The 14,440-nt window shown below is 35.7% G+C and overlaps 1 protein-coding gene across 2 annotated transcripts in view; it reads right to left on the reverse strand.

Moving 5' to 3' along the window:
• RASA2 (RAS p21 protein activator 2) overlaps positions 1 to 14,440 on the reverse strand; it is a 174,966-nt gene that overhangs the window by 25,563 nt on the left and 134,963 nt on the right. The window contains exons 16-19 of one of the 2 annotated variants that reach the window (XM_037022944.2): positions 11,722 to 11,805; positions 11,222 to 11,299; positions 7,652 to 7,725; positions 7,006 to 7,112 (exon numbers count right to left, since the gene is read on the reverse strand). In XM_037022944.2, coding sequence (XP_036878839.2) covers positions 7,006 to 7,112; positions 7,652 to 7,725; positions 11,222 to 11,299; positions 11,722 to 11,805 — 343 coding nt within the window. Of the gene's footprint in view, positions 1 to 7,002; positions 7,113 to 7,651; positions 7,726 to 11,221; positions 11,300 to 11,721; positions 11,806 to 14,440 lie in introns of both variants that reach the window. The other variant, XM_037022943.2, reaches the window with a different exon arrangement.

A 14,440-nucleotide genomic window follows, 5' to 3' on the forward strand; every position in this document is an offset into this window, starting at 1 on the left:
CCAGTGAGTGGCACATATGTCAGTTGGGAGAACAAAGTCCCTTCCTGTTTGCTGGTTGCCTTGCCTGTCTCCACTGTCTGTGCTGGTTAACCGCACAAAGGGAGCAGCCTCTGGGTTAATCCCCTAAGCTGCTGTGGGTGGGGTGGCCTTCAAGATGGCCTAGGGCAATGGTGGGGGTCGCAGGCCAGCAGGGCATGTTCTTCCACAAGAGCAAAGCCCCTTTGTGCCTCCTGGTCTCCGCGCCCATCTCCGCCATCTCCGCCGGTCAAATGCGCACATGGAGCAGTGTCTGGGTTAATCCCTTGAGCTGCCATGGGTGGGGCTGGCCCTCGGGATGGCCTAGGGCACTGGCTGGGTCACAGATGAGCAGCATGTGTTCTGTCATGAGAACAGAGCCCCTTCTTTGCTTCCCAGACTCTGCAATGGTCTCCACTGTCTGTGCCGGTCAACTGCATGTAGGGAGCAGCCTCTGGGTCTGGGCCGGTTGCCTGAGCATAGGGAGAAGCCTCTGTGATAAGCTTTGTGGTTGCTGTAGGTGGGGCTCCTTCCCAGCTGTTCCACAGCAATGGCAAGTCAGCCAGCTTGCTTGTATTAATGGCAGGATGGGTAAGGAATGGCAGGCCGCTTATAGACATGAGGGGCTTTGGAACTGCACTGTCACCCAGGGGGTGAGGGTGCCTGAAGTTCCTAGCCTGCTGGGCTGAGTGTGCCAGGACACTTTTGTCTGTTAAAACCTTGTTCCTGTAAGACTTTTAAAGCACCTGCTTTTCTTTTGCCCCAGGGCAGCCAGCTGTGGGAACCTGTTCGCCATCTTAGTCTTGGATTTTGTTTTTCCGCTCCTCTTATATCTAGAGCACCATGCAATGTGTGTCTGTGCTCCCGGGGCAGATTACTAGGGCTGGGTATTTCGCAGTCCTGTGCTTCCTTCCACTCCCTCCCACTCTGATTCTTTTCCTCCTGCTGGTGAGCTGGGGTGAGGGGAGTGCTCAGGTCCCACCTGGTCCCAGCTTTGTATCCTACCCTTTTCCGTGAGATATTGGGTTCTCGCAGATGCAGCCTGGCTCCTGTACTGTATCTTCTGGTTACTCTTTTAGGAATAGTTGTATTTGCTGTATTTTCAAAATATACATGGTTGTGGGAGGAGATTTCCACCACCCCACTCATGCTTCTACCTTGAATCCCACCCATTGATGGATGATTTTGTTTGAAGTTAAGATTTTGGTGGAGGAAGTAACTGCAGATATGGTAGAAATAGCAAGAGAACTAGAATTAGAAGTGGAGGATAAAGATGTGAATGAATTGCTGCTCTATGATAAAACTTAGTGGATGAGCAAAGAAACTGTTTTCTTGAGATAGCATCTACTCTTGGTAAACATGCTGTGAAGACTGTTGAAATGAAGACAAAGAATTCAGAATATTATATGAATTTAGCTGATAAAGCAGCAGGAGGGGTTGATCAGATAGACTCCAATTTTGAAACAAATTCTAACTGGGGGTAAAAGGCATCCCATGCTACAGAGAAACTGTTCACGAAAGGAGGAGTCAATTGATGTGGCCAACTTTCATTGTTGTCTTATTTTAAGAAATTACCACAGCTACCCCAGCCTTTAGTAACCACCACTGTCGATCACTCTGCAGCCATCAATATCAAGGCAAAACCCTCCACTAGCAAAAAGATAAATATGACTTGCGGAAAGCTTAAATGATGGTTAACATTTTCTTAGCAATAAAGTATTCTTAAGTAAGGTATGTACATTGTTTTAAGACATAATGCTCTTATACACTTAATAGACTACGGTATAGTGTAAATGTAACTTTTATATGCACTGGGAAAACAAAAAATTCATTTGACTCACTTTACTGAGATATTTCTTTTAGTGCAGTAGTCTGGAACTGAACCTGCGATATCTCTGAGGTATGCCAAACTAAGCTTCTTTAAACTCATTTATTTTTTATTTTTATTAAGGTATTATTGATATACACTGTTATGAAGGTTTCACATGAAAAAACAATGTGGTTACTACATTCACCCATATTATTGTAGCCCCCCCATATGCCATTGAAGTCACTGCCCATCAGTGTAGTAAGATGCCACACTCAGTATTTGCCTTCTCTGTGCTACACTGTCTTCCCCATGATCCCCCCCACACCATGTGTGCCAATCATAATACCCCTCAATCCCCTTCTCCCCCCTCCCCACCCACCCTTCCCCACCCCTCCTCCTTGGTAACCACTAGTCCCTTCTTAGAGTCTGTGAGTCTGTTGCTTTAACTCATTTATTTTTAAAAAGGTAACTTTTATTAGTTTAGTTGTTGGAGTTATCCTTGACTTGTGTGTGTGTGTGTGTCTCTCTTTCAAGATCTCATCCTTTAGAAAATCCTGTATTAATTTAAAAATAGATCCAGAATGTGATCCATTTTTACCACTTCAATTGCTACCAACTTGTCCAAGCCATTATCTCCTCTTCCCTGGATTACTGCAATAGCCTTTACCTGGCCTATTTGTCCCTTTCATTCTGTTTTCTACACAGCATGTGTGATTGATCCTATTTAAATGCAAGTCAAACAATGTCATTACTCTGCTTGAAACCCTCCAGTTACTTTCCATCTTTCTCAGAGTCAAAGTTTTATAATGGCCCACAAAACCTGTATCTAGCACCTCCTTAATCGTTTTGACTTCAGTTCCTATGGTTACCTCCTTACTCACTTTTGTTCTAGCTACAAAAGCTCTCTCGTCTCTTGAATATTCCAGGCATGCTTCTGTTTCAGGGCCTTTGTACGGCTGCTGGTAGTTATGTCTGCATCACTACTGCAAATATCCTACATGGCTTACTCCCTCAACATGTTTAGTTCTTTGCTCATATATCACTTCTTTAGTGAAGCCTTCCCTAGCTAAACTTTTTAATTTTGCAACTTTCCTCATTGAGCCCATCATTATCTATTCCTCTTCCCTACATTATTTTTGTCCATCTCATTTTTAATCATCCAAAATACTACGTAATTTTTTGTTTATTGTATATCACTAATAAACTATAAGACCCATGATGATTTTGGTATATTTTACTCACTACTGTTTTCTTCAGAGCCTAAAACAGCAACAAGCACACAGTAGGCACTCAATAAAATATTTGTTGAGTGAATACATGATTGAATGATCTTCTTTAGCTATGAAAGAAAAAAAATTACTGCAGTGCCTGTACGTGAAAATATGAGCAGCTGAAAACCAAGTCAACCTAAATGTATTGAGATTTATGTTTAAAACACCATGGAAGTTTCTTTTATACCATCTATAGGCTATATGAAGTAGAACATTGCTATCACATTCAAGTTGGGTAGGCTGTATGTGCCTGTATATCAGGTCTCCCAAAAGTAGACAATATCTAATCAAGTGTGCAGAACACAGAATGAAATTTCAGAGATGAATGTGTTAATAATAATAATCTGTTATTAGTATGCTTGGTGGAAATTTTAGAAATCAATAGCAGTGGTTCTTAATTAAAGTAATTCAGATGAGAGCCATCATGACTAGAAGACATGGTGTTCTTTGAAGAATGCAATTTATTAAAAGCACATACTAAATGTCTTAATGAAGGTCATAAAAACATCATCTCTACCACTGAGGATCTTAAAGACTAGGGGAAGAGGCAGACGAAAGTAAGGACCACACAGTGTGACAGAAGTTATCACTAAGGGGATAAAGAAACACAGTAAGGGACAAAAGCCCAACTGAGGTAGCTAGAGGCTCTGAAATGACTTCCACAAAGAGCCAACACTTGATCTCAGAGGCTTAAAGGGCAACAAATTATACAGGTAAAGAAAGGAAGAAAGGGATTTCTAGGTAGAGCACAGTGAACCATGAATGTAAAAGAGCACAAGCTAAAGGAACTGCAAGAGCTAGGCTGGTAAAGCAACATATGGAGAACACAAATGATGAGGCTGGATGAGACAGGAAAAGCACCCATGACTCATTTGATTCCAGTACACAACTAGGAAGACCTTTACCTGTAGAAGATGACTAAATTACAATATAAAACCATAATCACAAGCATATAGGTCCACAAAAAACTATCAAGGTAATTATGACTGATAGTTGATTGAGTACCCTGTAATATTTGTTTGCCACACATTAATTCAGTTGTATCGAAGATTAGTTGCTTATTATTGCTTCCAAGCAATTACCTAAGCAGACATCAAAAATATTATTTGAGAAAGACATTAAAAATTGAGAAAATTCTATTAATTCCTTTTCCAATAAACTGGGAAAGACTTCATTATTTTATTCTAAATGGGAGACTAGTTGATTCAGAATACTAGTGTCCAGTAAGAAGATAGAGTGAAAGCCTCAATGATTTAGAGCTATGTTACAGAAAATTTGGTAGACACTCTTTTGGACACTAAAGTCACATGGTAAGTGAGGCAAGAGATTTCACTAGCAGTCTTTTGACTATCCAGAAAACAGCAAGTAAACAGGAAATAAACAAAACGTTTCCTGAACAACCAGAGAATCCAAAGCCCATATATTTTACTTATAGGAGAACGTCCTAAGTCTTCAATCAAAGCCTTTCAATCTTACGTGTAATTTTAACACAGTAACCACATCCTTACTCACAGGGTATTAGCAGTAAAAAATGGAAGGTGGTGATGGAGGTGGGAGTAAGATGTTACATTGTGGTTAATGGACAGCACAAGATGGGGACAGAGGAAAAGTGTATAAAGCAACACAGGAAAGCAAAAAAAAACATAGCAGTCAAGGTAGCTGCACACACCCTTAAGCAGCCCTGGAAAAATCAGTACATCAGAGCACTATATAATACTTAATCTTATCAATGACAGCCCAAAGTCATCTAGAAAATATTAACTTACGTTCAATGAACTCTTTTTTAGAAGGCAGGGAAGCATGTAATACATTTTGGAGAAATCCATCAAAATAGTTAAAACAAAAAGCATGGATACTTAAAACTGTAGGCTTTGGTAAATAATCTTGAAACTTCATATGACAGAACTCATTTCTCCAATGTCATTCTATCATGTTAAATTTCCTAAGGCCTGAAAACAATGTAATGTCTTATGTCTATTTTATACCTAGAGCAGCCTAATAATTCTAAAGAATTTTATCCTCATAAGACCACTGGAAATTAGAAAATGCTTTAAATGAGGAAAAAAATAGTTATATAGGAAGAATGACTAACATTTTATTTCAAGCACATTTCGCAATTTTATTTTACCATATTATGACAAGATTTTTTTAATGTTGCTGAATATGTGAGAGCATTAATGTAGTATATTCAATATAAGCTATAACTTCTAAAACATTGAAAATATGTTTTTCTTAAAAAATGCTGCCTGGAAGGAAATGCAGTCCACTGATCTGTAGTCATTTAAATATTTATATGCCATAACAAATTATCTGGGTGCTTGTAAATAAAATGTACTTAGTGTCTTATACCTTACTGGACACATGAAGTCATTCTGGCTAAGCTATTCTAAGGAATTAGCTCCTAATCAAGAAAGGAAAAAACTTTATCACTCTACTCTTTAAGATTCTCCACTGAAGCACTCTACTTAACTGAGTCTACATTCTCTTGAAAGCACCATAATGTCTGGTGTTTGTTTTATCATTTCAAAATTTATAGCAGCTCTATTAACAGATCTTTACCTAAAAGACTTGATGGATCAACTGGGACTCCATTTCCTATATAAAACATACCAAATGATGCTCATGGGATGCTGAATGCTTGTGGTTGCTAGGCTGCTATCTGTTAAGCCTGCACTCTTCTGTTGCCATTGGTTAGGCTATTTTGCTTACCAAGTCTGTTGAGTTTGTACCCAAACCTATTTATGCCATTTTTCCATGCTGTAATTGTAATTTGTTAAATATATGTAAAGTGATAAAGAAGTGCCACCTACTAAGAGGTTTATTATTTGTTTGAAAACCAGTTAAGTGCTCCGAAAAGCTTCAAAAAAGGACACCCACATCCACATAAAGTTGATAATGCGGATGTAAGAGCTGTAAAAGATTAGGATGACTACCATGAAAACCTAAAAAGAATTCTGTATTTGGATTCCTTTGCAAGTACTTAAGTTCTAGCTTTACTTTGGAGAAAGCTACCTGAAGGAAATCCAATCTACACATCCATACCCAAAGAAAATATCTTGGCTTTCTATCAAAACACTGGTAAACAAATATTTAAGATATGTATGCAACTTCTTATTTGTTTTTAAATGACTCTTGCTTTAATTGGCCCTTTTGGCTAAGTGAACTTTGGATCCTGATCACTTTGAATAAAAGGGATTCTAACCGTATGTGATCTATGATCTAGTCATTAAGTTCTTCTTGCTGTGTTATCAGTACAAACTAATGGCCTTCTGTGGAAAATGCTTTACTCCAAAGGAATTAACTTAAAAGGTGAACATTTTAAGCATTATGTCAGTCCACTGAGGGACAAACTTAGCTTTTCTAAAGTCCTCAAATTACCACACTGTAGGAGATGGCTTTCTTTACACAACACAGCAGTCTATTTGTGCTTTCTCAGGAGGCAAATTATTAAAAATTTCCATCTTTCAGTTAGTTTAGTCAACAGTCTAGAATGAATCTGGTAACTTATAGAAATTACAATCTATGATGACTGTGGGAATTTTTGGCAGATATTATCCAGCATCCCACTGAAATACTCTCATTTATTATATATTTACTCTACCAATTTTGTTCTGAGTTAAAGCAACTTTAAAGTTTTAAGAGGTCTAAATGTTGTTCCTTATATATTAATTATAACAGCAGGGATTTACCAGGTATTTTAAGAAAACAAAATATGTGAAAAAAAAGTAATTTACATGTTATCACTTATCAAATATTTATTACATTCTTACTGTATGCATCACAGTGAGAGACTATGAACTATAGTAATATTAGTGAATAGGTTCACTTTAGAGTCACATTAAGCAGCAAAAAAGCAATCTTCACTGAGAAGAGGGACAAGACCCCACAATAAAGCATAAACACAACTACCTGGCTGTTTGTGGTAAGTAAGTTCTCTGCTTGTTAAGCAGAACCACCGTTTCTTGAAATTCTTTTTTCCAATCCGAGTTCTTCCCTGAGCTCTTTTATACATCTCACTGCCAGAACAACAAATGTAAACATTTAGCCACAAATATTAAAACAATCCAAAACAGAGTCCTTTAATTTTAAATGACATGAAAGACTGTGTAAGCCTTATATTAAGTATATATATGAAAATGTCTTTGCCATCAATAACTTTTGCATTTATTTTGACCATTCTAAGAGAACAGTCTTTAATTAAATATTTATAACTGCTATCCATAACTAAAAGGGCCAAATGAGTGATTTTTCCTCTCTCACTTCTAATGACAACACAACTTTAAAATTAAATAGTCCTATTATTTTTTCAAAGTACTCTTAAACCCATAATATCATTCTATTTGCAAAACAACTCTAGGACTCGATGGACAAGGAGTCATACCCATCTGTCACAAAGTTTATAGGATACTGAGGGGGACTTACCTAATTGATGTTACTTAGGCAGTTCAGGCAGAGAACAAAAACCCAGACTTCCTCACTTCCAGACCCATGTTCTTTGTACTTACTTAATGTCTATACTGAAACAAGATTTTAATGTCTGATTTCATTAAATTACCCTTCTTTCAGGTGCACAGGCTCACTCGTACCACTGGACTCTTTAGTTTCAGTAGATGAAATTTCATCCAAGAACTAAATGGGGAAAGGGGCAAATATTACACTTTGTGATTAGGTATATCATAAATTCAGTTAATGCTAAATGCTACTGATAATACTGTGAAGTTTGTAATTATTAACAAATATATATAATTGTAATTTATAAGGCAAAACACATATTTAATTGTACAGAAGCTATCTAATTTACATGACAGGTATTCTAAAAAGTTTATTCTTAAATTACTTAAAACCCAGAATGTATTTCCCTATTGAAGCAATTAAATCCACAATTCTGTAATCTGTAAAGCTCTTAAGTTTTTTAATTTTGTTTTTGATTAACAGTAACCTCATTTGGGGGTAAAGTTAACCTGAACTAGCACAAGGCTATTTATAGTCTGTATTTATCCTACTTAGTGTGAATATTCACACACTGTAGTATATAACATTAATGTGTTTCATTATGGGGTGCTACTCCAGGTCCCCACTAGCATATATCCATTATTTTCCAAAACTCTGAAAAATTGAATTCTGAAATAACTCTGATTCCAAAGATTTTAGATATAGGATTGTGAGCCTATATTACAAGTCAGGGGTCAAGAAACCATGGCTCAGCAGGCTAAATTCAACCTGTGGCCTGTTTGGTAAGGCCCTTATGAATAGTTTTTGCATTTTTAAAGAGTTATAAAAACAAAAACAAAAATGAAGAAGATTATGTGTCAAGTCCCTAGGTGGCCAGCAAAGCCTAAAATTTTTATTCACTTACGATTAACAGAAAAGAGTTTGCTGATTTCTATTATATCTAATTGACTTTGGGTCTGAGAGATAGTATTTCACAGTTATGACAAGTATAATTAGGTTATTTGGAATAACCTGGAAGTCTAATCTAATCACCATTTATAAACTTCCTATGGAGAATGCAGTAATATGGTGACTCATGGAAATTCGGAGTACCCATCTCTAGCAATGGCAAGCCAGTGAAGAAACAGCAATGCTTGGTGAAGAGCATTTAGCTTCATAAATGTGCTACTCTCAACTCGTCAAGAGTTTCTTGGCATTTGACTATTTCCTCACGGGAAAGGGAAATTAGTAGTTCAGGTAACAAATCTTATCCTTAGAAGAGGAAATCTATTTTGCCCTGTCAATAAATAATCTGTTTAGTCCTTGCTTTTTCCTTTATACTTTCTATGTTGTCCTGTTTAGTACTTAAAAAAAAATAAAACACAATTAATGGTACCAAAAAAAAAAAAAAACACAGTAAAACAAAAAACCAAAGTATATTCCAATAAGAATGAGAATGAGGTATCACCAGTGCCTAATCTAAAGTAGAATTTGGGGGCACTGCCATTTTTTCCTAAAACAGGCTGCAGAGTGCTTACTAGAATCCATGCTTGTGGGGTTTCCCAGTAGAATGTTTAATGCTAGTTTACTGGAAGGAAATCTTGGTAAGTAAAAACAATCAAGAGTTTCCTTTGCATTGTATATGGTGACACAGAACAAGTATCAAAGGGCACTAAAGAAGTCCTAACACATCATCATTTCTGACAGATGGACCCACCAAAGGAGTGTAACAGACTTATCTGAACATTTCTTTTCTTAATAGTTGCCTGAAGGCACTGTTTTATTTATTTGAAAAATATTTATCATTTATTTATGGTAATTATTACATTTACTATTTGTCATATTTATAGGGAACTCTGGAATAAATATAGTTATATAAAGTGAAAGAAAACATAGTAATTAAGATGGACTATAAGCAGGGTGAATACAGTCCCAGTTTTCTCAGGGCCACCATGTCTACAACTGAAGTCACAACAAAATCAATAGTGCTCTTTTTCATTCTTGAAAAGTGTCCAGATTTGGTCACTAAACTATATGGTCACTCTGTTTATAGACCTATCCACATTACTCTGTGGGAGTAACATAGGATTCAGAGTTATAAGCTGTTTTCTTCTGGAGTAGTGGTCAATGTCACTAGTGAGAACACCAAGACAACATAAGAAACTAGGCACCACAAGCTTTTCTAATTTCTAGCACTGCACATATCCAGACTTAGGAAATAAGAAAGAAAACACCTGTATTAGAGCAAAATATCCTATGCTTGTTTAGGAGTCTAGAACCAAATCTGTGTCAGGAGATATACTATGGTGACAGTCCATGAGAATGTGAGTGGGTGACTCAGGATAGATCAGGAACAGACTAAACTCCTGGCTCCCTTCAATACTTTCTCCACTGACACTATCAACTCTACATATTCTGATCATATCAGGGAAAAAAAAAATCAAATGCTGCCATAGCCCAGGTCATAAAAATGGAAAAACAACCCTAAAACAAAAGATAGTACATTATAATCTTGCCAACAAAAGTCTGTGTACAATGTCCCACAAATGTTTCAACAATGCCCTAAAATAAAAGGCAGCTTTTTCTTTGTCTTATTTTGAAAGACTTTATCCTCTTAAGCTTTCAATGTTTGCTTGAAAAGATATTGGTGGAACTTGCACTATTCTAGATGAAAAAATTCCAACTGGCTTTAATTTTTTAAATCATCATTTTCACTTACTGAATCCCTATAAGAACTTTAAATGTGCAAAAAAAGGTACAAACATATAAGTCAACAAAATAAACTCTTGGCAGTCAGCTGCAAACCATATACAGAAATTGAATGATATATTTGGCCTTGCTAATCTATATTCATTAAGTTAGAATTGAGATACAGTACTTTCTTTGAGCCAAGTTTAGATATACTTCAAAATAACTCTTCTTTAGAAATTTTCAGCATTTTGTTTAGGATGATTAAGAATCAAAGACTCAGAAAATTAGAAATTCTTTTGAAATATTCTCAGCTTCCAAGTATAGCAGTTTTTGTATGCTGCGTGCCTCATGTTAGGGTATTATATATTGCAGGCTTTTGTACATTTTAATTTATAGTAACTTTACTAAGTTACTGCCATAAACCTACATTGTTTATAAATGTTCAATGACTCATATATTTTTTACTATGGCAATTAAGTGTCCACTATATATGAGGCACCACATTAAGCTTTCAACTCTAGACCAGAGGTTCTCAGAGACAATTTTGTTCCTCAGGGAACATTTGACAACGTTTAGAGATGTTTTTGGTTGTCAAAACTGGGGGCATGATACTGGCATCTGGATGCTGCTAATATCCTACAATGTATAAGACAGCCCCTCACAATCAAGAATTATCTGACCAAATTGTCAATAGTGTCACTGTTAAGAAATCTAACTCTAGATACTTGTAATTTGTGTTACTAAGATACTGGCAACAGTACCTGTTTCAAAAACTCATTTGGGTATTTTCACAGTAAAAAAATATCCATAGTTTTGTTTAGGAGAAGAAGAGAAGAAAAAGATAGCCTTTTTACATTTGATGGGTGGTTTAAACATTTTTTTTAAACTGGGGATTTAAACTGGGATTTAAACATTTTTTTAAAACTGGGAATACTATGAAATGTTATTTCCCCAATGCTACATGATAAGAAATGTTAATATTTCTGGAGTAAAACAATCATACCTTTTTAACTGCTACGATATATCCTTCTTCTTGAAACATTTTGAAAAATTCACACATGAATGTCTCTTTGAAACTTGACTAAGAAAAAAACCAAACAGGATTTATAAATGTTAAGTAAAGAACTAAGAATATAACGGACTACATTTCAAGCTGAGGATTAAGGCCTAAAATGATCAATCATGCATTTCAAGAGTTATAGGGCCTACAGCTAATGATTTCTTTCAACAACTGTCACATGGTTGTGGCATAAACAGATAAATAGAAGACTTCTGAATCTGTTCACTAGACTCTCACCCCCTCTCATATATAACAATTCAAATGAAGCTGTCTTCTTTAATACGTGACCAAGACACATTATCTGTCTAGAAGACAAGTATTCCATCTGTGTGTGTGTATTTGGTTTTGCTTTGTTTTTAAATTTAGAAGGCAGCAAGTGAAGGAGAAGGGACCATAGGTGTAACAATACTTAGAAGTGTGAATACAAAGACGTAAAAACTTACCTTGCTTTTAGACAGACTCCCCCAGCTTCCCAAAGTTTGAATAGTTTTTGAGATGAGAGTTAATGTTCTAATTGTCTGTGCATCCTGAAGAATGTAAAAAAGACAAAGAACTCCCGTTAAGTTTTCAAGAAACAGAATTTGTACAAAAAGTAGAATAGAGTGAACTCTGTTAAAGAGTTTATTTTGCTCTAAAACAGTGATTCAAAAATGTTCATTCAAACCACCAATGAAGTTAAAAATCTTGCTAAGGATAAGCACAAAAATTAGAGACTAAAGAAGCCTCTTTACAATCCCTCCCAAACTCATCACATTTAATGACTTGTTACTTTTTAAATATTATATATCATATTATATAAAATGTTATATAAAATGTTATATAAAATATTATAATCACTATTATATATGTTGTTTTGTTCATTATGGCAGCTTGGTTTACACCTAACAAATTCCATTCACTTTTGAAATGTCAATGGCATCTACTTTTTTCTACCTTAAAATGGTAGTTTCCAAATTTTCTGTATTCAACCCAACCTCTAAGTATATTCAATTAATTTATCTGACTTCTGTAATCAATATTTTTTCACCATGAAAGCAAAGACCTAAACTCAACTTAGGAAATGAGAAGTTCATGTAGGATCTGTCCAGTTCATGTGAGATCTTAGCAGAGGGAAACTATTTGAGTCTACTACTATTTTTCAGGTCTGTCCATCAGAAAGGAGTAAATATAAATAAAATTGACTAAACAATGTTCCCTAGTGAGTCCCTGTTCCTTCTTTAAGAAAAAAAAATTGGGGTATAATTTATATACTATGAAATGGACAGATTTTAAATGTACACAGCCTGATGAATTTTCACCAATCCATTCCATATATCTGTACAACAAGTTCCCCTGTCAGTATATAGAGTATGTTTATTTTGGAGATTCAAATAAATAGCTATCTTCCATCAAAAGATATATTCTAGAAAATTTAGATATAGAAATGCTTTAGCTGTTTTTGGTTGACATTGATTAATATTTTAGTATTCCCACACTGAAAATAGCAGTGAATGCCAAGACGAAGAGATAACCAGGATGTAAGTCCATCTGGAGAAGCAGGAATATCTGGGATCCAAGCATTATGATACAGCTATGAAAGTTACACACCTTAATTAAGGTTATTAAAAATAATTTGGCTAGAACATCCAGGATTCCATTATATATATAAAAGATACCTACAGTTCTCTACCTTTGAAGGTATAAAATTCTTAACAATGTGGTAATAAACTGAATTTGAACTGAATTTCACTCAGACCTCCTTGTTAAAATTTGGTTTTAAAAATCAGCATTTCAGGTCATTGTTTGCCTGAATTAGAAAAAGGGAACAAAGTATACTTTTGTGCAAAAGCATAACTGATATAATTTCTACACATCAGAGGTTTGTTTATATCAACATGACCCTCATTACTGTTTGACAATCATGTCATTTAGCTATTGCTGATTTCCTGATGTACTTGACATATAAGCTGTTCTAACTCTTCCCCCTGCTACCATTTGCCTTTGTAATTTTTCAAAGGTGTTCAGTACCTCAGACATACAGCACCTAGTACACAGCCTGGCATTAGCATATAGTAAATGCTCTATAACATTTATTAAATTCAACTGTAATGCTCAATCTCTCACCTCAGAACAACATATCCTATTCTTTTTTCCTTACATTAAGTTGAACCATATGAAATAATCATTTATGACTATTTTTGATGTACAAAAAGAAAACCAAACCAAACCAAAACAATTTTATGTGGTTCACCATAATATTTCAAGGAGGAATTACTTTTTAATTTCATGGTTAACTCATCACTTTTTCTTCTAAAGACACTCTTTCTGAATCCCCCTGGATATTAACCTGGTATTAATAAATCCCTTTTCCTCTTCAATTTTTCCCTGTCTGTTGGCCTCTTTGCCTCTACTAAAACTATACATAGGTTTTCCCATTCTGAAGAAGACTCATCATTTGAGGAGCTCCCTCTCTGAGCTATCACCTTTCACTAACCAAACATTTACAGAGCATCTACTTGTCTTAGAAATTGTGTCTTATGCTTGGGCTACACAAACTTGAAAAAGATCCAGACTTTGCTCTTAAGACATAGAAAATATACATGCAGAGACTAAGAACAGATGATTATAAAACAGTATCAGAGGGGCCATGACAGAGACACCACAGTGCGCTACAGGCTCACACAAGAGAGGCACCTAACCCAAACAGAAGGGTTAGTAAAGATTCTGCCTTGGCTGAATCTTGAAAGGAGCTATCGGTGAAAGAATAAGGGATATGATGAGAAGGATGGTTCAATCTTTTTTTTTCCACTATGACTTCTCAAAAGACTGGTCTACCATGTCAATATTAACATAACCCATATTTAAAAGTTAGTCTTTTGAAAAATTACTCATTTATGTCTGTATGCACATACATGTACATGCTTGAGTTTGCCCATATCTTTTAGCAGAACAACCTCACTTTTGATATATTTTATAGGTAAAATCACATTCACCTATTTCTTCTGCAATCTGATATTCTTTTTCACTCTATTAAAACTCACTTCTCGAAGACAAGTAATGACTCTATAGCATCTCACTACACTGATAGACAGTGACCACAATAGAGGGTGTAAGGACTTGATAATATGGGTGAATGTTGAAACCACAGTGTTGTTTAATACTTGAATAAAACAAAAAACAAAC

This window comes from Manis javanica, chromosome 3 (genome assembly GCF_040802235.1).
Source record: "Manis javanica isolate MJ-LG chromosome 3, MJ_LKY, whole genome shotgun sequence".
NCBI lineage: Eukaryota > Metazoa > Chordata > Mammalia > Pholidota > Manidae > Manis > Manis javanica.